The sequence below is a fragment of the Fukomys damarensis genome, unplaced genomic scaffold, assembly GCF_012274545.1.
Source record: "Fukomys damarensis isolate Sample0158 unplaced genomic scaffold, DMR_v1.0_HiC HiC_scaffold_2, whole genome shotgun sequence".
In the NCBI taxonomy this organism is placed as follows: Eukaryota; Metazoa; Chordata; class Mammalia; order Rodentia; family Bathyergidae; genus Fukomys; species Fukomys damarensis.
In genome coordinates, this window is record NW_022900914.1 from 55,447,064 (window position 1) to 55,470,322 (window position 23,259).

Genomic DNA, 23,259 nt, shown 5'->3' on the forward strand with positions numbered 1-23,259 from the left:
ACACACACACACACACACACACACACACACACACACACCACTCACAGATCCTTGAATCCTAGATTTATTTTGAGAATAATGTTAATGGATTTTTAAAGTAAATTGAAGAAGCTTAAAACTAATTCATTCTTTCTGGTATTCTTAACTGATATTAACAGTGAAATACCTAGTGGTTTTTGTTATTTTTCTCTGAATAAGGAATTTCTCAAGTTCTGTACATATTTCCATGGTACAGAAGTTACCGTTTTTTGCTATATCATGTCCTTTTTAAATATGTTTTTTTTAATTGCTTCAGTTTAAATAATAGAATAGAATAGAATGAACACCAGTAATGGGCTGATGGTTGCCTTTATTTTGCATGAAAATATTTTTATGAAGATTTGAGATATGCATGCAGTATAAACTTTTTACGGGCTGTTGCATTTTTAATTACTTTTCCATTGAGATAGAATCCTCAATTTGCTTCAAGGTATTTGTATCAAAAGGTTTGTCAGCCCTCTGGGGAGATATCATTTTAAAGTTAATTCCTTCCACTATATGAGTCTCTGGAGTAGGATAAATATTACAGTATTAAGTGCTTATAGAAAGCAAAAAAATAGTCTCCATGAGATTCTTTCTTGATAAATGCGGTTAGTGGAAAAATACTACAATTCTAAGTGTTTTATATATAAAAACCTTCTATTGTTTATTCAATAAATGTTTATGTCAAACTACTCGCTTCACAGTGTTGATGAAAAAAAAATATTTTTCTTGAGCTCAAAGGAAACCTAGCTTGGAGGTTTTTCTTTTTTTTTCTTTTCTTCCTTATTCTTATTCTAAATATGATACTTCAATTCTGGCTTCAAATATTTATTTCTTGCTGTATTTCATCAAGGATCTTGTGACTGTATGTTCCTTTCAAATGGCCAAATTAAGCCAGAACCAGTAATAGAGCCTAGAAGTATCTCAAGCTGAATATTTGATGGCATTAGAAATGCATTTATTTCAATTATTTGTTAGCCATTTGTATTGAAGCCTCCAAATTGTTTTAGAAAGGTTTGTAAATGTCTAGGGGAGTGTTTTTCTAGGCTCTGTGTATGTGGTGGACATTTACCCACTTCTGTCACAAGGAGAATTCAAATTCCGCCACCAGAATTGATACTAGTGCATTCATTGAAAGGACCCTGCTATGAATTTATTCCAACTGGCTTCATACTTATTGTGTCAAATTTGTTTTTATTACACTGGTCATGAACAATTTCAAAATGCCTCATGTAAGCAAAATTTCTTATGTTGTTAAAATTCTGATAAATCCAAAAATGGACTTCTTTTGGTGAATGCAGTATTTCTTACAAATAAAAGAAAAAAAAGTATATTTTGCCCAATTAGCTGAATCAGAACTCTCCCTTATGATATGGCAGAGATGTTTTCTCATAGAGTGATTTACTTGCAGTATCCATTGCTTTATCCTTCTGCATTAAAATGACTTTTTGCACAGTGAAACTTGAAGAAAACCAGTGGAGGAAACCCTGTGGCGTATTTAGTTTTCTTAAGAATGTAGAGTATAAGCCAGGTGTGTTGTGCACACCTTTAATCCCGGCACTGGGGAGGCTGAGGCAGGATGCTTGCTGTGAGTTCAAGACTGGCCTGGGCTACATAGTGAGTTCAAGGCCATCTTCAGCTACATAGTAAAACCTTATCTAAAAGAAAAAAAATAATAATTTAGAGGATAAATAACAGAAATACTAAGTGTAAACTTGTATAAAGACGCCACAATAAAACTTTCTAGACCATCTTCACCCATCTTCAATAATTTCTGTAAAATTTTGACAAAGTAGGGGTAGCCAATCTAAACCACTAACTTTGGGTTCTCTCAAGATTCATGAGTGAAATCTATGTAATTAAAGTATATGACACTGAAAATTTCATCCTGCAATTTTTTTATATAGCAAATGTTAGGAACGGACATATACATACTAACTGGGATCACTTTTTTGTTTTATAGTGTCCTGATTCAGCATGTAAACAGGATTTATTAGCCTACCTTCAACGAATTGCCTTGTATTGCCATCAGCTTAATATCTGCAGCAAAGTGAAGGCAGAAGTGCAGAATCTGGGAGGAGAGCTCATTGTGTCAGGGGTAAGCCGGGACTTGGGCTTCATAATGTAAAGTTCCCACTGTTGTACATCCAAGGCAAGCATTCTTGGCAACAGTACTGCTAAAAACACCAAACTACAGTGATTAACAGGGAGTTTTTTTTTTTAATAAATGTTATCACCATTATTCCAGACCTTACAATAACTCACAAAGAGCAATTTGATTTTCCAATTACCCCATGTTTATACTAGCCTTGTAAAATCTCCATTCTTCACAAGAAAACTAATTTCATAGTCTGGAAACTCATTGCCAAGCTAGGACTATTATAATTATTTGGGCCTTTTGTATATTTATTCATTGTGAGCTTACTTCCCTTTGTTAGTCCTAGTAATTTTCATTCTCAGTTCAGGAGACAGCCTCTCTATGTGTGAATTGTGTTCACATGTTAGAGATGGTGAAAACAATAGGAATCCATTCATCAGGTTCCAATGCATACTAGGTTATCAGTAACCCTTAAAAGCCAGAAGATATTTGAATTTAATACAGGTTGATGTGCTGTTGCCAAAATCTCACATAGTTGTTAAACACTAATAATTGTATATTCTTTGCTAAATCACACCAGTGTTGCCTTTCTCATGAAAATTTAATTAAACCATTTCCATCAGGTGCATAGTAATAAGTTCAATAAAATTTAGAAGAATCATGATTTCTTGGCAAGATTTCCAAATGTATGTGTTGAGGTTCTTCATCTTGGCTTCTTCTCCTCCCTCATACCCTTTCTCTCGATACAGGGTACCATTTGTTGTAAATTATTTGCAAGTTCAGAAATGTGGCTCTGCCACCTTAGCTCTTTTCCCAGTCAACTCTGGTAATGCCCCTTAACTATGGAATTACCAGGACAGTGACATTATTGGTGTGGTGAATGTGAATATCAGACTGGTCACAGACCCCAGGTCTTCCTGAAGCCATTTTTAGAAATTCAACAATTTGACCATTTGGTAAAGATGTGTTGAAAAGTTGTAATGTCATTCTTGAATCCAAATAGTTGAGTTCCTATATTGTTTGGCTTGCTGAATACGTAGCTGGGAAAAGACCTTATCTGGCTTGCATGGAGTTACCATCCTGGAAAGCCAATTCCATGTAGTCCTACCTTTGATTCAACAAATTGGCTATTTTGTGCTTCTGCCCAAAGCGCAGTCACCTCTTACATTTCCACAATGATCCTGCTTCAACATTCTTCCACGACCAACGGCAATCTGTCTTGCAATGTGTCCTTTCTGCCAAGCTGGTAATTACCAATATTCTCTAGACAATAAATGATCAAAACATTGCATCTCCCTTGCTTCCTTTCTTATCTTCAGCCTTGATGGTATAGTTTCCCATACCACTCAGCTTTCATGTTCATCTGTTTACAGCACCTGTGGAACTGAGTGCTTTTTGTTCAGCTGCCTTGTGTGCTTTCATTTGTTACTTTCCGAATCTTATTATTTACATGGATGCTTGAAGCATCTTTGTGGATCTCAGACTCCATTTCCTCATCTAAGCAATAATGGCAAAGCTGCTTTCCATCGTCCTTTCAGTACCCATTGTTCGTCCCTGCCTCCAGAGTTTCATTCCCATTGTCTTTTCCTCACTCAATTGTAGTTCAAACCATCACTGGCTTTTATCACTCACACTGTTGGCATTTGCACAGGTGTTTGAGATTGAGAACACCATCAAGAAGCCTATTTCTTTCTTTGAGTCTTCGTGGCAGAGTTCATAAATCCTTGCATGGGAGAAGGCTTCTTTTAGAGGAATGTTATAGAACTTTACAGTAATTCTGAGTCAAACACATTATAAAAGTTTGCTGTTATGTTGCTCAGTTTAGGGCCTGCTCTTGGCCTGATTTTTCCAAGCTTGACTGCTATGTGGTGCCACACCTGCATTGGTACTTTGCTGTCTTTGCCACTTCTGCTTCCATCTTATTCTTCATTCTGCCCCATTAATGGCCGATGGAGACAAAAATCTATGTGCTTTATGTGCAAAATAGCCACAAGTGATTGCTTCCAAAGTTCCAAAAGAGTCAAGAATGTGAGACCCCATACACACAGATTTTCAATGATTTTGCCAAGAAAATTACACCTCTGTTTTGGTCCCAGTAATTTTGTTGTATGTTGTGATACTTTTCAGGAGAAGCCATGGTAGTTTCACGTGAAATCAAGAAACAGACATACTATAATCATTTTTGCTTGTTCACTATGCGTTTATATCCATGGGATTCGAGACTGTGGCTTCTTCTCTAAAATACATAAAATTTCCCAGGAAAGCTATATTTGTTAGAAGTCAAAGTCTCTACCAAAAAATGTGGACAGATAATTTCCTTTTGCCAAGAAAAATGATTTCAGTTTGAAAATGAAGAGTCATGTTTTTATAGTCTTACGCTGGCATGATGGACATATGTCAAGCAAAATGCACAATTATACACCACGTCAGTGTATTTATGTCTCATGTGATTCTTTGTGTACAACTTGGGAAAAACCAGCTGTGTTGTCTGCTTTGGGTTTGAGAAATGAGGAAGGGAAATGGAACAGGTCAAAAGGGAGAATGTATTCAAAATCTTTCCATAAGTCACAATGGGAAATTGGAGAAATAAAGCCATCTAGAATGTTATGTTGCTATATATTTGTTCTTATTAGAGCTGCCTAAGGAACACCATTAATTTTATGGGTGACAATTAATTTTTAAGTCATTGGCTTAAAACTTTCAGAATAGTGTAAATATATTATTCTTATGAAATTTCAAAGTGGAAGTTGCATTTGTGAACCAGTTAATTCAACTTGGTTGTAGAGGAAGTGGTGGGCAATATTTTTAAAACTAATATACTCTTTTGGATATAAGTAAGTTCCAATGCCATGATATAGAAATCATTAGTATATTTAATTATCATGTTTTTCACTAATTTTTATTCAGTAGGTTTCAGAGAATTTAATGGACACATTTAAAGTTAAAAATGAGGATGTACATATGGATCTGGAGAAATAAAAATCAGCCTGTGATTTTTAATGATGTTTACCCAAAGATTTATATGCTGTGTATTATTCTGAATGAGATTCAGAAATGTCGGACTTTATAATCTGCATACTGAACCTCATGCCTTCTGATAAAACTGATAAAGTCCCTTAAAATGATTTAAAAGTTCAAATACATCAGGCATGCCATTGTAATAAGGAAGCCTGATCACAATCCTTTTTATGGACAGGTATTTGATCTTCAGATCAGAGACAGATGGACTTGTATTTAACTGACAAATGACTGCACATGAAAATAATGTGAATTATAGCAGATTTTGCCACATATAAATATTATTCTTCAATGAATAAAATATGTGGACAGAATTTGGAGGTGAAGGATATCAGTTGCTAAATCTTCAGGTTGAGTGAGTGGAATCCTGATATATTCCTAAGAGACCAAGAGATTTACCTTTCTTCTTTAGTATTTAAGTCTCTCCTTTGCAAATTTTAATTGCTTCCAATTGGATTTTGGACAAAATTTGATAAGGGATTAACTTATGCCCATGTTTTATGTCACTTAAAAAACTTCGCTCTTAATTAAAATCAACATGAGTATTTGTGGTGATGGATGGAAAACATTCCTAAAATTTCCAGAAACTAATAATTTTCAAATTAAACTTACTTGACACTGGCACATAATCATATGTGTGTGTGTGTATGTATATATATGTGTGTGTGTGTGTGTGTGTGTGTGTATACATAGTTACATTTTAATAGTTCTGTACTTCCTATATACAAAAATACATTGCCAATATTTATGGTAATATATGAAATAGTCATTGAAACAAGCATTATTTCAAAGTGTGCAAGCCTATACTTTAAGGATCCCTTTTTTGGAAAAAATTTTTTTCTATCTTCCGATTCTGTCTATATTCAATTCTTGATTATCTTCACTATTCATAGTGTAGCAGTAATGGAAAAGAATCTAAATTGCTAACTATTTCAATTTGGGTTTGAAATGCATTTCTGTGCTTCATTTGAACAAAAAGATCCATGTTTAAGAAATTTAGAACAAAAGAATGATATACAGAAGTGTGGCTATTAAATATTCAGGCTTTGAAAACCTTTCCAGATCTAAGTGAGAACCACGATGTCCACATTGAGAGAGTAAAATAACACAAATTTCAGATTATAAATCTGGATGGAAAGATAGTACAGATTCTCTGTGACACTGAGAAAAATAAAACAGGCATTTCTCATTTTCAGAATGGCAGCCCTTCTTTCCACACATTTTGTTAGTCAGATGAGTTGTTTCAGGATTTAAATCTTTCTCCGAAAATCCTCCCCCTCCAATCTGTTGTGATAGTAAAACTATCATCACTTAAATTCTGATTTCTGCATTGCGTCTTCCTTAGTTGCATTCATATCAGTGTACAAGGTCATTGATTTTTACACAAACTTTCCAAGGAAAAAACCCTTAAGTGGTTTTTCAGTGAAAATTCATTCTCTCAGGGTTAAAGAAGTGACAGTTTGCCGATTTGATACTATTATTTTTTGAAGAAGTAGGGAATTAATAAGAATTTTAATGAGTAAATTAAAAATCTCCTTGGGTGTTGGGTATCAATGGAAGCTCGGGGCGGGTTGCTGTGTGTCTGGCTGCGTTTCCTCTCTGTCTCTAAATTTAGGCAGTCAGGGGCTAAGGAGGATGGTACACTGATCTCCTCTACGAAATAGTTCTTCAGGTGCATACTCTGTACTGGTGACCCTAAACTTACCAATGTAATCAATTTTATTCACTGAAAAACAATCAATTATTCACTGATAGAATGAAACCAGTGACTGCTCTACTGAATTATTTTATGCATAGTGAAAGACTGTTCCAGTATCTCACATGAACCGAACCAGTGACCTAATGTTGTGAAACTCAGTGGCAGGATTTAATGACATCACTTGAATTAGTGAGTGAGGAGTTATTTCTGTTTAAACTGTAGGATGTTAATGCTTATAATAGTACAAAGGGTTAGTGTCTTTAAACAGAGTGTGTTTACCCTGAAAATATCAATGTTATTGCTTGCTGATCAATGAACTTTTATTCCTTTGGATCTTAAAAGTCTGCAAGTTTTAAAGCCTCTAATTAAAACAAGAAAAGCAAATCATTGACACCTTAATCTATGGTCAACCAGTGCCTTAGATGTCAATTAGTATTCTGAAGAATGTGGCTATCAATTAACAATAATACTGTGTTCAAACTTGGAAATTGCGCTCATGGGAGATACTCAAAGGAGGAGAGATAACTGCATGTATCTTGGGATGTCATTGCAACCCGGACAAACCAGTGAAAGAAGTATAGGCTTATACAATGTCTGCATGAGATATTTTCTAATCCCGAGCACTTGCCCATATGTGATCAGCACCTGAATTTGTTGTAAGAATTCTTTATTTTATATAATTTTAAAATAATTAAAATACTATTTTAAATATTTGAGTAATACTTGGGAGAAATTACTTAGGAAAACCTCCTGCTACCAATTTTGAATCCGTTTTGGATATTTAAAGGCAAATGTGGTTTCACTAGATCCCTGACTTCAGCCAAGTAATTGTCAGGGATCAAAGAATCAACCAAATAGTTTTATTTGGAAATATCTTCAAAATCATCCCCTGATTTTTGATTTTCATATACATTTTAGGATTTTTCAGTTTTAATCAAGAAATAGGTTATTTATAATTGATTACCTAATCCTAACTCTATTTTTTTTTTACTTATTCTTACTAGACTTGCTCCAATCTGACCTGAAGGCTGTTAAGGAAAAAAAATATTAAAATGTGAACAAGTTGATATAAGTAACTATTGAATAAACTTAAGAGAGATGATGAACATTAAGCTATACACAAGATTAGCTGATTATTTTATTTTTGACTTATTAAATATATCTTTTCATAAGTTAACCTTGTCAAAAATAAAGGAAATAAAGAGGTGCTATAGCAGAACTGAGAGAACACTTTTTCATATTTGATAAAAGTTTGACAGTATTTTTTAAAAAAATAGAACAGTCTGGGGATTGCAGCACAAACTTGTACTGTATTCCAAACACTCTGGGAGGCCGAACTAGGAGGATTGCAAGTTCTAACCTAGCCTTGGCAATTTAACAGGACCCTGTCTCAAAAAAAATAAAATAAAAAATAAAAAATAAAGACTAGGAATATAGCTCAAAGTGAAGGCCCTAGATTCAATCCCAAGAACTGCAGGAAAAAACAAAACAAAAACAAAAAACAAAACAGCAAAACAAAGAAAAACCCCACTATTTCCATAGCTTTTCATGATTTATAGTTGAAAGTTCTAACACTTCTACTTTTAGAGCAGTCTTATCAGATCCTGAAGATTATTAATATTACTGCTGTTACAGAAATAAACAAAGCTATCTATAAAAGACAGAACATTTCATAGTAAATATGAGTGAAGTAATCCTACTTTCTAAGATCAACTAACAATCAGGGCTTCAAAGAGTTGCATTTATTTATTTTTTTCACAGAAGAGTATTTATCTGGTTCATTAAGTACAACATTTTTTTGGCATCCCTACTATGTAAAAGGTATAGTGACAAATATTGACTGAGTTTAGGTATTTAAATGTTATTATTCACCAACATCAAATAATTATCATGAAAAGGATAAACTTTTCTGTCCATTGTGTTATTGAAATGTGTATTCTATGTTTTTTTTCTCATTTAGTTTCTCAAATCACTGAAATGTTTAAGATTCTCTGCTAGGATAGCAAGGTTTCTGTTGATGGTTATCTCTGTGTATTCACTGTTTTCTTGGTTCACTACATTCTAGAAATAAAAATGTGTTAACTTATTGTCATCTACATTCTGTCCCTGCCGATTATATTGTCAAGTGCTTTCTCCAACCCAATTTAAATGATTTATAAAATATGGCTTTGATCATAGCCCTTTGAAGAGAAATGTGTGCCACGTTATGGTGTGTGTATCTTATAAATAGGAAAAGCTTCAAGATGGGCAATTTGAAGTTGTCTTAGTTCAAGCTTCTTTTATTGCTTCAGAGCACATCATCTTGCTCTGTCTTGAACAGTCATTTTCCTTGTAGGCAATAAATATATTTCAAATACTTTATCCTAATCTTATTTTCTTGAAGGAAAGCTTTCTTAATTTAGACTTTTAATCATTCTTTCATCATCAATACTCTATCTTGCATTATTACTTTTGTCTGAGTACCTTCATCTGTGCAGATGCCTTGCTGATAATGAACTTGACTGGAACTCTAACTACAAGTTCTGTCAAATCTTTACAACCCATTTCTTGACTTCTTTCCTTCATTTTCTTTGGAAAATCTATTTTGCAGCTGAGGAAGAATGTCCTGGAGCATTGCCCATCGACATCATCCTCTATGAACCATACAGACTTTTCAACTCAAATTCTTCTATGTGAGGCAATGCCATAAAACAAAATGAAAACTTCATCTCTTTATTTAGGAGTTCCTATTTCAAGTCTGCTGCTATCAGTGTTTACTGGAGTCTCACTTACTGAGATATTTCTGTTCAGTAATAACACTGCAGTCAAATTGCATGACATCTGCTGGATCATGTCTTCCAAGATTAATTACTTTTGTAAATTCATCTGCAGGTTATTCTTTGGTGTGCACAATTATTCTCTCTACTTAATCTGTTGTACTAAGAAATTAAAATGGTTTTATCCCCTCAAACAGAAATTTAAAACCAGCTCTACCCTCTCTCTGGTCAGAATAAAGTAAAATCAGGATCTAATTATGGGAAGTCTTGATTATGAAATCTTACAATCATTTCCTGTTCTTTCTTGTATGTCTGCTCATCTATTTATTCAATATCATGAAAAGTATGCATAAAATCTTTAGTTGCAGTAAAACTTTTTTATGGACAATGTCGAAAGGCTAGATTCTAAGAGGAATTTGGAGATTATTGTATCTTGGCATTGCATTCTATGTCAAAGAAAGTTATCTTGTTTTAACTAATATCATAACTAAAGGCATTATCACAATCAATCAAACTAAATTCATCTAAAAGGTCAGCACGGTTTATTACTCTGCATCCTTTTGATGCGGCCTAGTTTTGCATTGGGTTCCTGAAATCACACTCCATTCCCAAATAGACAGTAAATAATTAATAAGAAATACTAATAGATTTTGACCTAAGTTCAGTTTGTTCTATTTCAATATTTAAAAGTACTCAATTCCATTTTTATTCTAGCACCTTAATGTTAAAAGAAGTATATCTTCTTTGTAGGCAATAAAAATTGAGATGTTTATTGGAAGAATGGACAATTGCATCATAAATCGTAATAACATTTACAATTTTTATGAGATGTGAGAAGACTCAAACATGTTCCTAAATAATAATTTTTCTATTTTTGAGAAATAACAGTAAATGACTAATGTATTCCCTTTAATGGGAAAACTAGGAGGTGCTTATTTTCTAAATCCAAATGAGACTGTTACATGAAAGCAAGGATAAGCCAACTAGTCAATGATCTAATAAGTAAACGTTGAGTGCAAATGACTTCCCAAGGCCGTTAATTGCAAAATTCTCAGAATAAATGCTATTGCATGTAGAATCTGAATTTAGACTTAGGATCGTAGAACATAAAGACAATGAAACATATGTATATGGCAATGGAAATATATGTATATGTACAGTTTCATTGCTTTCATAATAAGTACAAGAAAAATCCAATATAGAAAAAAAATACCTGTCTTCTTACACCCTTGCTATAATGTCTTTTGTATTTAAAGGCATTCTTTAAGTGTATTTAACATTTGTTTTCAAGGACAAGATGGGATGTTACTAAATTCATAACAAATTTGAATTTAGTAGCTTCTGTGTTTCCAACTGCTCCCTAATCTGCCAATTTTACTTAATTTTAAATTGTGATTATTTTAATATACTTATGTACTAGCTTCACTAAGAAGGATAAGATTAGAAATAGAACTATATTGGCTTAAAATTCCCAAATTTGGAATTTTGTTTATCTTCTACGGAACTAGGCTTTGGGTTTCACCTATTTGTGAGACCACAAGCTATCATTTTGAAACTTTACGTTTGCTAAAATGTCTTCTGTGGAAAGTGATAGTTTCACTTTTCATATATTTCACTAGGCAGACCAAGGTCTGGCTTCTATGTCAATGGTTTTAAGACCTGCCTTCTTTTCAATATCACTCATTATTTTATTTTGCCATAGTATATATATATAATAGTGTTAAATATTAGATATTTTTAAAGCTTTAAATTGCCATTTGAAAAATACATTAGTGCTTTACATGTTCTCACATGTTGTCTCATTTATCATAAGAACTGGATTCAGACATTATACCAAGCTATAACTGTACAACTATAGCAGAATTGCTTATGTAAAAGACATTTAGTCAGTTAATTAACATTGCTGTTTCACATAAACTTGGCTTCTGAGTGCTGAGAATCTAATCACTGTAGGAATCTTGCCATTTGATTTCTGTACAATTTTGAAGATAACTACCTCTTTTAGATATATAATAAATTTGGTACACACTCCAAATCATTGATTGTCCATAACAATTTATATTGAGAAAATTTTAAGAAAGAATTTTAAAGGCAGCAATAGGCATTGGTTATTGGCTTATATTTTTAATTATGTCCTTTACAAACCACCCCTGGGTGCAAAAAAGGAGCAGTAAAAACAGTTGCAGTTCTAACAATGAATGCAACCCAATAAAAGAGGTAAGTATCCCCTTAGTACCTTGTACTAACTGGTGTACAGAGTTGACTGCCTGACAAAAGTCCTACAATGGGCAATGGAACCTCCAAGAACAATATCTGGGCTCCCTACATAATGCGCCAGGCTTTAAGAGCTGCAGCCCTTGATTTTTCTCTTGGTGATGTTCAATGCTTTGAATAGGAGATTCATCCCCTTTGAACCCATTATAATTGTCCCTTACAGTGCCTGATATGGCAGGGTGCTTTTTCATCCTCCACCAGATGGTTCCTTTATCAGTTCAAGACCCAAAGAGGAATCCAAGTGACTGGGCTGCTTAATGTCAAGGCCCACACTTAGCTCTTTCAGCACCAAATTTCATCAAATACCTCTTGCTCCCAGTAAGCAATCCATTCCCTCTTCCAGTTCCCTAATCCCCCAAGTAGGATACCGGTATTTTTTTCTCTTGCTCTCTCTCTCACTCTCTCTTTTCTGTATCTCTCGGAAATCAGACAGGAGTTCAGAGCACTTTCACTACCTTTTATGAGGTAGATTGTGATGTCATAGATGGGGGCAGGGCTAGTCAACTTTCTACCCACCTCCCAACCTGTGCTGAGGGAGCTCCGATCGGGAGTGGAAGCAGTGATTCCTCCATGGTGAGTAACTTCACTTTCTAATCTACTATCTCACTGTAATCATTAATTCTGAAGTGAGGGGGTGGGGTCTCAGGGATATGAAGATATGCCTACTCAAGCCTTCTTTACTCATTATTAATCAACTTTTGACAAAGGACCTATTTATTTATTCTTTCTATGGTATAGGAATTCCATAGCACTGATAAACTCTTCAATAAATGCTCTAAACTTGAGAAGCACAAATGATAATTTTCATTCCTTTTTTTCTCAGTCTTTCTTCCCATTGGGACTGAAAGTTACTGCATATGTGGAATGAATCTATTCTGTAGTCCTTTTGTGAACTTCTCTGTAAGCTAGTCAATACGATGTGCTCTTTTTCATTTGAAATATTTCAGGGTTAGCAAATATCCTTTGTTGATGTTGGCCCAGAGAATTAGTCAGCTCTTCTAAAGATTGTAGAGGTAAAAACTGATACAAGGGGATTATCAGTAAACTTGGTTTTGGTATAAACCAAAGAAAATTCCTAATGCGATGAAAAAATTGTTCATTAAAATTTTATTTTCTTCATTTTCGAAGACAGAGACACTTAAAAATATGTAGCCTTTTTATCGTTGCATGTCACACATGCATTGTTTTATACAGTTTCTTGGTAGTTAAGAGGTGTGAGAAACTACTGTCCTTTGTTCTCATTAGAATTTCAGTTACTGACAAGTCTTTCTAATGTGCCTTAGTAATTAGAAAGGAAAGATCAACTTCGCTGTTTTCCTTATGCTCTCCCAGGTACCTATTAAACATGTTAAAATATATGCTTTTGTATAAAAGGTCAAAGGCTGTTCATAGAAGTGGTTAAATTTTTAAGAGCTGTTGAAGCATCAGGGTGGGTATTTCTAGAAAATTTCTAGATTTGGTCATCAGGATGTGAGGCCTTGATGCTTTTCATGGGGTTGCACGAATGCCTCTTGGTATGTAACACGGGTATTTATGAGTATCAGTCATGGTTTTCAAAGAATACATCCCAAGTTAAACAGCCATGTATTAACACTGGTTTTGGAGAACTGGGACAGTTTCAATGAAGTCTTTTCTTGTGAACAGCTTCTCTGTTGTATTTAGATCATGTTGCCCTCACTTCCAAAATTATGTACCTTTATACTAAAAACACTAGAACAGATACTTACCCTTGAGTTTTGGGTGATAAGGGGTTCTGTAGTTATTTTCCCATCCTAAGCTTCCTAATTTAAGTAATTGATTATAATTATAATGATGTTAGTCCTAATGAGAAAAGCTATTGCCACATAAGCCAATAGGGAGATTTGGGTAATAATCCCCAGCATTCATCTTAATATGACAATGTGAATGGTGATGCTTAAGTTTTATATGTTGGTTATCCCTCTCAAGTCTCTGATCTACTTTTCATTTAAAAGTATTATGCCCCTAAACTCAGGTAGAAGCAAACCTTCAGTGCTAGAAAATTCTGATGTTTAATCATAGCTCAAGTTTTTAATGTCTTTTATCAACCTTTCATACAGCTGCCAGGTAAGAAATGCTCATATTTTACAAACTCTCGGAACACAATCATCTTTAAACTTCGTGAGTTAAGAACGGTTGTGTTGTGCGCTTGTGGCAATTCAGAGAGTCTATCATGGAATGCGTGGTGCATGCACTTGTTTATCTCCATGTGCATGTTTCATTTTTAGTGACGTTCAATGTTTTAATCCATTTTGTATGTATTAAAATATAATTTAAAAATACATACAGACATTGGGCTCTAACGGAGACAATGAAGTTGAGGGCTGAGCACCAGTGTACTGGGTCTTTCTTTTTTATTGACAAATAATTCAAAGTAAATAATATTTCTTGGGCCTCTGTTTTTCCAGTCTGTTAAATGATGTTAAATGATCTGAAAGTTATATACTAATGTATCCCTAATTTTAAATTTTATTGCTTTATATTTTGGAAGAAATGATTAATCTGAAAATGATTGTATCATGGTAAATGTACAGTTCTCATACTGTACCTATAATTATTAAATGTAAATAAAAATTTCATCCAAACTAGTATTTAAGGTCTACCCTCTATCTGATATAGACTTTTTTTACTGGTTAATGATATACATGAGTAGCCATGTTCTTTTATAAGAAAAATATCATTTGGTTAATTTGCCCAAATACTTATAGAGTTATGTATGATTCCACATCGGAAGAGGGAGGACTCATAATAAGTAGCTATGTATTAATTAGAAAAACTGAATTATTTTTTGACTCTATACTTTCATGTATTTTCTACATATTTGGGATTTTAAAATATCCTTATCTACTTGGTAATTGTCAGGGCTGGTCTTACCAAGGACACCAAAATTCAAAATTACTACTGCGATTTGGAAGAATTCCCATGAGATTTTGAAAAAGGTTACGAATAGTGTATTGGTGGCTACTAAGTTAATACGGTATGGAAGATAAAAGCAAGTAGTACACAGCCTGGCTATGGAACGTGGGCAATGTGGAGCCTCTGTGGGACTCTAGACACACACCGGTTTAGAAATGAAGATAGTAGGTTACTCAAGTAGTTGAGCACCAAGTAACACTGCGAATGATTAGACAAGTCTTTTGTCTGGGACACTTGGGAAAAGGTTATTGATTTTGATATGATTGACCCATATTGAGGAAAAAGGACTTTTATACTTGAAAGCCTCTTTGTTGCTAAAGATTTGCCTGATGACTTGCAGCACATACTTTGCATCACTTAGAGGGAGCTGCTGCTTTGTTTATCTTGTTTTGTGTTTTAGTTCCTCGCCATACAAATTCTTTCCAAATATCTACTTTGGTCTTTCTAAGAGACTGAATCTCCATGAATTGAACTGCTCTTGTACCTAGCTTTTTCCTAGATTGTAAGCATTTAATAAATAAATACAGACTTAGTTTAGTTTACTCAGGGAAATGTCTTTAATTTTTTCTAATGTGACATAAATTAATTTTTAGAATTTATTATCTGAGGAAATCGCTTTCAAAGGCCAAATTTATCTATATGAGAAGAAGGGCATCATATCATCAAAGGCAATTTTACAAAACGAGGGCTCTTATAGAAGTAATTTATCAAAAAATGTTTAAATAGCAATCAAAAAAAATTATGTGGACAAAAAATGTATTGTGGATTATTAAAGAACTGTAAATTAGGATTGTACTAGGATGGTATGTGCCAAGAAAACCTTATTAAAAATGGATATTGTTTTCCTCCCTCATTTCCAAGTAATAGAGGTTCAGTTCTGTAATCAACAAACATGATATTCACTTCCCTATGTATGATGGATGCATAGGTGAAATTGCCTTGAAAAACAGAAGAATGAATCAACACTTTTTGTAAAAATGCTACCTCTGTAAAGATAGTTATTTATCCCTCCTCCAACCCCATCATGGTGGCCCTGCTGAGGGTTGACCAAGAGGTCAGTGGAGCTGCCCTGGTGGCGGAGAGACTGGGGCCTGCCAAGCTACTGCTCCAGTCCTCCCACCTTACATAGCACTGTGGTGGTCACGCAGGATAGCCAGGCACCTTCCTGTTCTGCTTCCTCTGCCTCCGGGAGAGGGCTGCCTCTGTCCCTGTAACTGCTTTTCTTGTGGTCCCACCTGGCCACCCAGATTTGTTTACAAGTTGTGCTGACAGCTCCCCTCTCCCTTTTGGTATTCACAACAGCCAGAGACTTGATACGGATGTATTTTAAACCACATTATATAAAGAGTCTGTTGCTTAAAAAGAAATGAATCAATTACTGATATACTGTAATAATTACTTTGAAAGAATTATGTTCACAGTGATTTGAGCATTCATTTAGAAAAGGGCAAAGAATCAAGATATAACTTTCAGGGATAAGAGTAATCCAAGTGTGTGTGTGTGGGGGGGGTATCCAAGAAGAGAAACTGAACACTCATGTAATGAGGTACATATGTTTTCCAGACTGACTAGATCTGAAAATGTCAGAGAGGGCTGGAAAAATGGTGAAATAAAATGAAAATAGAAAGTTAGAGCTGGATATCAAAGTCTGACCCACCCTGATTTTACAGGAATGTTTTCAAAATGTTCAGGATTATGTGATGCCAAACCCAAAAAAGTGGTGGACAGAGACTATTAAAATGCAGATCCTGACTAGCTGTAGATATCTTGAATCAGAACAGTAGGGCGGGGTTTCTTGGAATCTGTAACTCCCCACCCCTCAACAAACACCAGGTGATTCATTTTCACACCTAAGTTTTAGAATCTCTGCAAGGCAACAGAAATGACTCATGCTTCTATAATCTTGGAAAAGCTTTCAAGAAGAAAAAAAATTAATTATCAGGAGTAAAAGATTTTAGAAAAAAAGGAGCTAAAGGTAATATAAAGACTGTCTTTCAAAAAAATTATTTTAAACTTTGCTTAAGCACAAGAAAAATAACTTTCTATGAAAGATGATTATCACATGTGAAGAATTATTAAATGATGTTATGAAATCTTATTGAAGAAAGGGAGTGAGACTGTAAATATTCAGAGACTGTCTTTCCTCTGTCTTTTGTCATGTTGCAATGAAAAAGTTAATGAAGAAAAAATAAATCACTGGAAGGGAAGAGGGGTACCAAAGAGATGGGAGGGGGTTAGGAGGAGAGCAGAAAGGGATTTTTATAAAGGAATTAAGATGTATTATGTACATGTTTTAATTCCCCAGAAGTAATATAATCATTATGTATGTACTGCAAACATGTACTAACAAAAATTAAAAATTGAGAAAAAATTAAGGAAGATCTGGCTAACTTGCTCTACATCTTCCAAGTTGTACCAAGATGAGACAGAGAAAAATTTGTGTCTGAATGCTATTTTTTTGTGGAGCTATTTGATTACTTTTTAAATTAATGAAATTCAATGAAAGAATGTTTATATTACTAGTCTTATAATAACTGAAAAGAAAAACTCATGCTCTTATGTCAATACAGCATATAACCTATACGGTCAACATTGAAAATTATGACATAACTAAATATTTAAATCAACAACCACCCAGAAATGCTAAATTTTCATTCTTTTTTTTTCCATCTTGGACAACAGCTGTTATCCTACAGCCATCAATCTGTATAGAAAGTTGCAGATACATTCAAAGACATAGAAGGGGAAAAAAGAAGTATTTTACATTTTACTAAAACAAAAGAATAAACCCTGGTCTCCCAAGAAGGTGGACCTTGGGTCATAGCAACAAGGATCAAGTCTAAATTTAACCCCCTTATTGCTTTATATACACATTGTCACCTTCTAGAAGCAGCTTACTGTTAAGATTCCAGTGCAAATTACTTTTAGCGTGTTGAATGTGTGTGTGTGTGTGTGTGTGTGTCTGTATTTCTAGCAGATATTTCTTACCAATGATATGTAGCTCTGCAATTGTCCTTACACTAACCAAGGCAAATACAACCTTAGGTAGTTCTAAGAGGATCTGCCAAGCAAAATTATTTACCTAAAAGCTTAGAATTTTCTTGGTTATAAACTAGATAGAGGATGGTAACAGCTATACAGTTTTTGGCTGTTCAAGATCTGAAAAATAAAGAGTTTTCTTAAATAATGTTAAGATATCTAAGCTGGATATTGTTATTAAATGTGAATTTGAAAATCAAACTTCATTTCTTATCATCTGGATGATATTGGATCTTTGGTTTTAATAAATAAGTCAGCATAGTAATATCTACTTACAGGGGCAATTGTGTGTATATTAGTAATTATTCTTATACTAGCTAGGTTACACTGAAGGCTTAGTATTTGCCAGGAACTGTGCTAAGCATTTTAAATGCTCTATGAAGTCTACCTTCACAAATTCCAATAGGGGCACACACTCTTAACTCCATTTGAAATATTAGGAAAATAAGGCTCAGATATTTTCGTGTTTCACAGAAGGTCACATCCAGCAGCTGATATGCAGTAATACTTTAGAATGCCCTGTAATTAACAATTTATATATAAGCTGCATTAATAATTTATATATATAACCTCCTACATGTTTTAGTCAGATTTAGATTAAATTGCATATGATAAAACATCTAAATACAGAGCTATTTGTTTGACACGGGGAATATGTTTATAAATGTAGTTCAGGAACAATACAGTGAGCCTTCAACAACCCAGACTTCTAAATTAGTTCTGCTATACTTAGTACATGGCTTCTATTCTATTCCAAAATTGTGGAAGTTAGAACTTGGGAAAATCACTTGATCTTGCTGAGCTCCAGCTTCCTTAGCTATAAAATGAGATTCAAATCTACTTCAACAAGTTCTTCTTATTATAATTAAAATGCCTTGATGTGTACTGCACACATAATCCAGTGACTGTAATACAGGGGTACTAAATAAATGGACCTCGATATTGGTTATTTTGTTTCTCCTAGAAGACGAGTCTTTTTGATGGGATGGGAGCTTTCCTGTTCTATTTCATTGTGTCTACCCCAACTATACTGCCGCATGTAAAGCAGCAAACAACCAGCCAAGGCCTCTGCCCATATAGATATTGCATTCTTTTGCTATCAGGAGTTGTGAGGGAGCCACTTAGAGAGGCGATGATAGAAAATAAGGAACAATGGCTTTAACAAAACAGTTAAGTAGAGATTCACACACATCAGTCTGTAGAAGAATCACATGGGTAGCCATTAGAAATGGACACTCACACTCTGCTTCCTTAATTCCAAATCTGAGCTTTTAAAAAGAAGTAATGGTCAGCATTCTATTCCTAAATATTCCTGATACAAATGAGTTATGGAAACTATTTGAAAAACACTGGTTTAATAAGAGGAGGGAAGAGGGGAAAAGAAAGAAGGTAATGGAATTAATATGAGAAAATTTAAAAATGGAAACAAAGTCTTTGTAGATAGGAAGGGTGGAAAAGAGGGCAGGGGAATGGGGAAAAATGAGAGCCAAGATGAATTATATAAAGGTGCACATTTTCAATGATGAATGCCATTATATTGTATACTTTAAATATATCAATAAAATTAATTTAAAAAAAGAACAGGAAGGAGGACAGCTAAATAAAGTGAGAGCTTCCCTGAATAAATGGCCATTTAGACTTTTCCTTAGAAAAATTCTTGCTTTCTTTCATTAGGATAGTTGAGTGTCAGCTAATCCAGGCAGCTCCTTGTGGGGCTTGCTGTAGTTACCATTTTTGGACATTATGTAATATCTCTGGACATGCCCTCTTCCTCAACCATGATAATCACCAGACATTGCAAATGTACCTGGAATGAGGACTCATTTGCAATCATGAGCTTTCACCTAGAATACACATATCATTTGAATGGAGCCTCTTTACTTCCCTCTGGAAGGATAGAAGACGGCAGGCACAAGAATTTCATATTCAAACCCAACCCTTATGCCTCACTTAGAATCAGTGTGTGGAGATTCACTTTCATAAAATCAAGACTCCTGAGAACTCTCACAGTCATCCTTAGGCCATCACCTTTTACAAGTTTTAAAAGTCTCTATCCACCTCTTTCCTTGGTTATTCCAAATCTTCTTGTACTTCCCATGCATGCATTTCTACTCCCAAAGGCAACTAAGAGTTTCGGTGAGAATATTTGAAAAAAAGTTTTATAGAACATAAAATTACTCCACTTTTTTGGGGGGGTACTGGGGATCAAACTTGGGTCTTCACTTATTTTTTACAAACTAATGTACTATTTAAAGTTTTTAAAACCTTTAGAATACTATAAAAGCAATTGAATTGTAGTACTTTATTCTTTCAATTTATTTTCAAATCCTTACATAGTGAGAGAAAAAGTAAGAACACTTTAAAATATAAGGATTAAAACGTGATAGGAAGTTTACTTTCTTCCTTAAACAATTCTTAAATAAAATCAAGCATATCAGGCTGATGGCCTCCTTGAAGTTCAAATTACCTATGTGCTTTTATTTGAGATAATACTTCTTACAAGCAATTCTGTAAGGTAAAAATTAGAACCAGGTGAGCCTTGGAATAAAGAAAGTTGTAGGTAAGAACTGACTGTGCTTCATAGCTTAAGATTCATTTTTAAAAAAGGATAAAGTTGGAGAGCTTTAACTGGTGGTAGCTATATCTATATAACAGATATCACTCTCTCAAAGATATACCTGTATATATTTGAAGAATTTGCCTTGGCATTTTTTAGTGTATTTGGTAAAGAAATAATGAGGGGTACTGTCTATCTCTTAATACCTACGAAGCTGATTTAACTTTGTCAAAGGCTAGATTCACAGGGACTCTGAGATAGGGATTGTGCCTTGAGGAAACTTTCACCTTAATTTTAAACATAATTTTTTGTAGGGGTAAGACACTGTATCACAAATCTCCAACCCTTTAATGTGTATCTTTGTTCCCTGGTTAAAAGTTGTCATCTTCATGAAATTAAAGAAATACATTTCCCCCCAAAGAACTTTTCCAATTTTTAGGTTTGAAGCTTGCTTTAAAAGGAAATACTAATATTTTTTCTCTGATTTTTGGCAATACTGTTACGCATTTCCAGTCTTTTGAGTTTGCTGTTTCCTTTAATCTGTGATTTTAAAAGTTGCTTATATAGTTCACTTTCTGTTGCAAAGGAACAGACGATATGTTGTCCATCAATAGATGTTCTTTGTTGAACCAAAAAAGTAATAAATCCAATTTTAGATGGAAGAGAACCCTTCAGTGCTTTTGCTACATTTGCCTTAACATAAATTCACTCCAGAAGAAAGAGACTAGAAGGTTCCAAACTAAGCCAAGCTGTGGCAGGCACCTAGAGGGGAAGTAACCTGGTTTAAGGGGAACCACCTTAAATGTCCTTTACACTTTCATTTAAAATAAGTTGGAGTTTTTATATATTATTAAATACACTATTCTCAAGGAGAGGGATCATGCACTTGAATTTCGGGTAATTGTCAATTAGCTGGCAATTTCATTTTCTCGTAGCCTCTGTTCCCTATGTATAGAGTGGTGGAAATGAATAGATGCATCAATTAAAAATAACAGGATTAGGGCCGGGGATTTAGATCAGCGGTTTGGTGGCCTGCCTCGCAAGCGCAAGGACCCGAGTTCAATCTCCGGTACCAAAAACAAAACAAAACAAAAAAACAGAAAAATAGGATTAGGTGATGTTATCATACCAGAAAGCTTTAATTAGGAAATTCAATACATATTGAATCTATAAAATACTAAATCCAGGAAAAAGTAATACTCTTCAACTTTTATTTTTCAACAAATTTGTTTTATATGTCAGTTTTAAGGGGCAGCCAGTACTGAATTGATCAGTTTTAAATCCCAATATGTGCACCTAACATCTATGTAGTCTCTGTGTTGCTAGCCATTGTGAGGAACATACCACTGAAGGGCAAGGGGGTGCTTGTCTGTAGACAGCCAGAAGTCTTAGCTATGGAGACAGTATCACAAATACACATAGTTTTTGAGGAGAAAACAGAGTATCAGTAGTCATTTAGTTGATATGAGTAAGAAAGGCTATCAGTTGAAATGGAAGGGTGAAGAACAGATTCACAGATGTGCTAGCAGCTTCTATGGGCAGAATGGTCTCTTTTGCTTGATTTTTCTTTTTTGTTGGTGGGGTTGTACTCTATAGCCAGTATTAAGGTCCCCAAATGCATAATTCCTATGTACTATGTCTTTTACGTTTTTTACTATTCTCAATAAATGGAAAAATTGGGATTGTAACTTGGCTACTCACTTTTATTTCATCCATAGTCAACTTGACTGTAAAAGGGAAGAAGACAACTCATGAATGTTTTCTCTTACCTTGCTTGGGCTTCTGGTAACTGCATGCTGCTCTGTTCATCTATTGTAATACTTCCTCCTATCCACGCTTCTTTAACCTGAAGCACCTACATGTTCTGATAAATTTAGATGAAAGTTCCAAAAGACACTCAAAGATTACATAATCATCTTTTGTAGTCATGTACTTCTTTAAAACTTAAAAACTGTTTTAAGTATTAAGTGTTATTTTCTCCCTTGGACCTGATGTTGTTATTAACCCAATTTTACATTTGAAGAAATGGAAACCGAGGTTAGTAGAATATCTCAAACTTTTAAAATTACTGGCACTAACAAGACTCAGAGCCAGTTTCTTTACAGTCTTGTTTTGTGGAACGTAAGGTTGGTACTGGTTTCTCTGTACTCCATCAGCTACTTGGAAAGGAAAGCAGAAAGTAGCATGTGTCTGTTGATGTAGTGATAATAACAGGTAATACACAAGAGATGAACAAAATATATGGGGAATGTTTAAATTTTTTTAAAAAATTAACTAAAAGACACATTGCCAATAATCCCTTTTCCAAGTATGGCCCCACTTTGAACAGATTTATTCCATTATTGTTGCCACCTTCTGAAAGACTTCTAGAAGTCTTCTTTCATGAATGTCTTTTCTGATGTGATCCATAATATAATGAATGCTACTACTAAGTTCCAACCAATGGAAACCAGGCTTGTAAAAACACTGTAGTGCATCCATACCTATCTTATTCAATAGATTTGGCACCTTGACACCTGTAGCTCTCCTCCAAACTCAAAATGACCATGAAAGGTTAAATGCTGTGAATTGATTCAGGACATTTAGGCAGCCACCACAGAGCAGCTAACGATGTGAAAGAGGATTTCCAGAACTGCTTCAGAAAGTGGCAAGAATGATGGAATAAGTGTGTGTGAAGCCAGGGGGATATACTGAGGGGGGCTAATGGCAATGTGTTTTTAGCTGTGATAAGTTTATAAAAGAATTAAATGTTTACTGTATGCTTGATAATACCTTGTATATTGGTTTCTAAACATACTCTTATCAGTTAGGCTCACATAATATACTGGTGCCCACTGTAAGGTAAATTAAAAGGCTATGTCGT

General features: G+C 34.4%; 1 protein-coding gene across 4 annotated transcripts in view; it reads left to right on the forward strand.

The window, feature by feature from the left end:
• The window catches only part of Ctnna2 (catenin alpha 2), a 1,075,894-nt gene that overhangs the window by 1,036,564 nt on the left and 16,071 nt on the right, over nucleotides 1-23,259 (forward strand). For 2 of the 4 annotated variants that reach the window (XM_033765087.1, XM_019208564.2), the window contains 2 exons: nucleotides 1,985-2,119; nucleotides 12,296-12,439. In XM_033765087.1, the coding sequence (XP_033620978.1) occupies nucleotides 1,985-2,119; nucleotides 12,296-12,439 (279 nt within the window). The remainder of the gene's footprint in view (nucleotides 1-1,984; nucleotides 2,120-12,295; nucleotides 12,440-23,259) is intronic. The other 2 variants (XM_033765089.1, XM_033765091.1) reach the window with 1 other exon arrangement.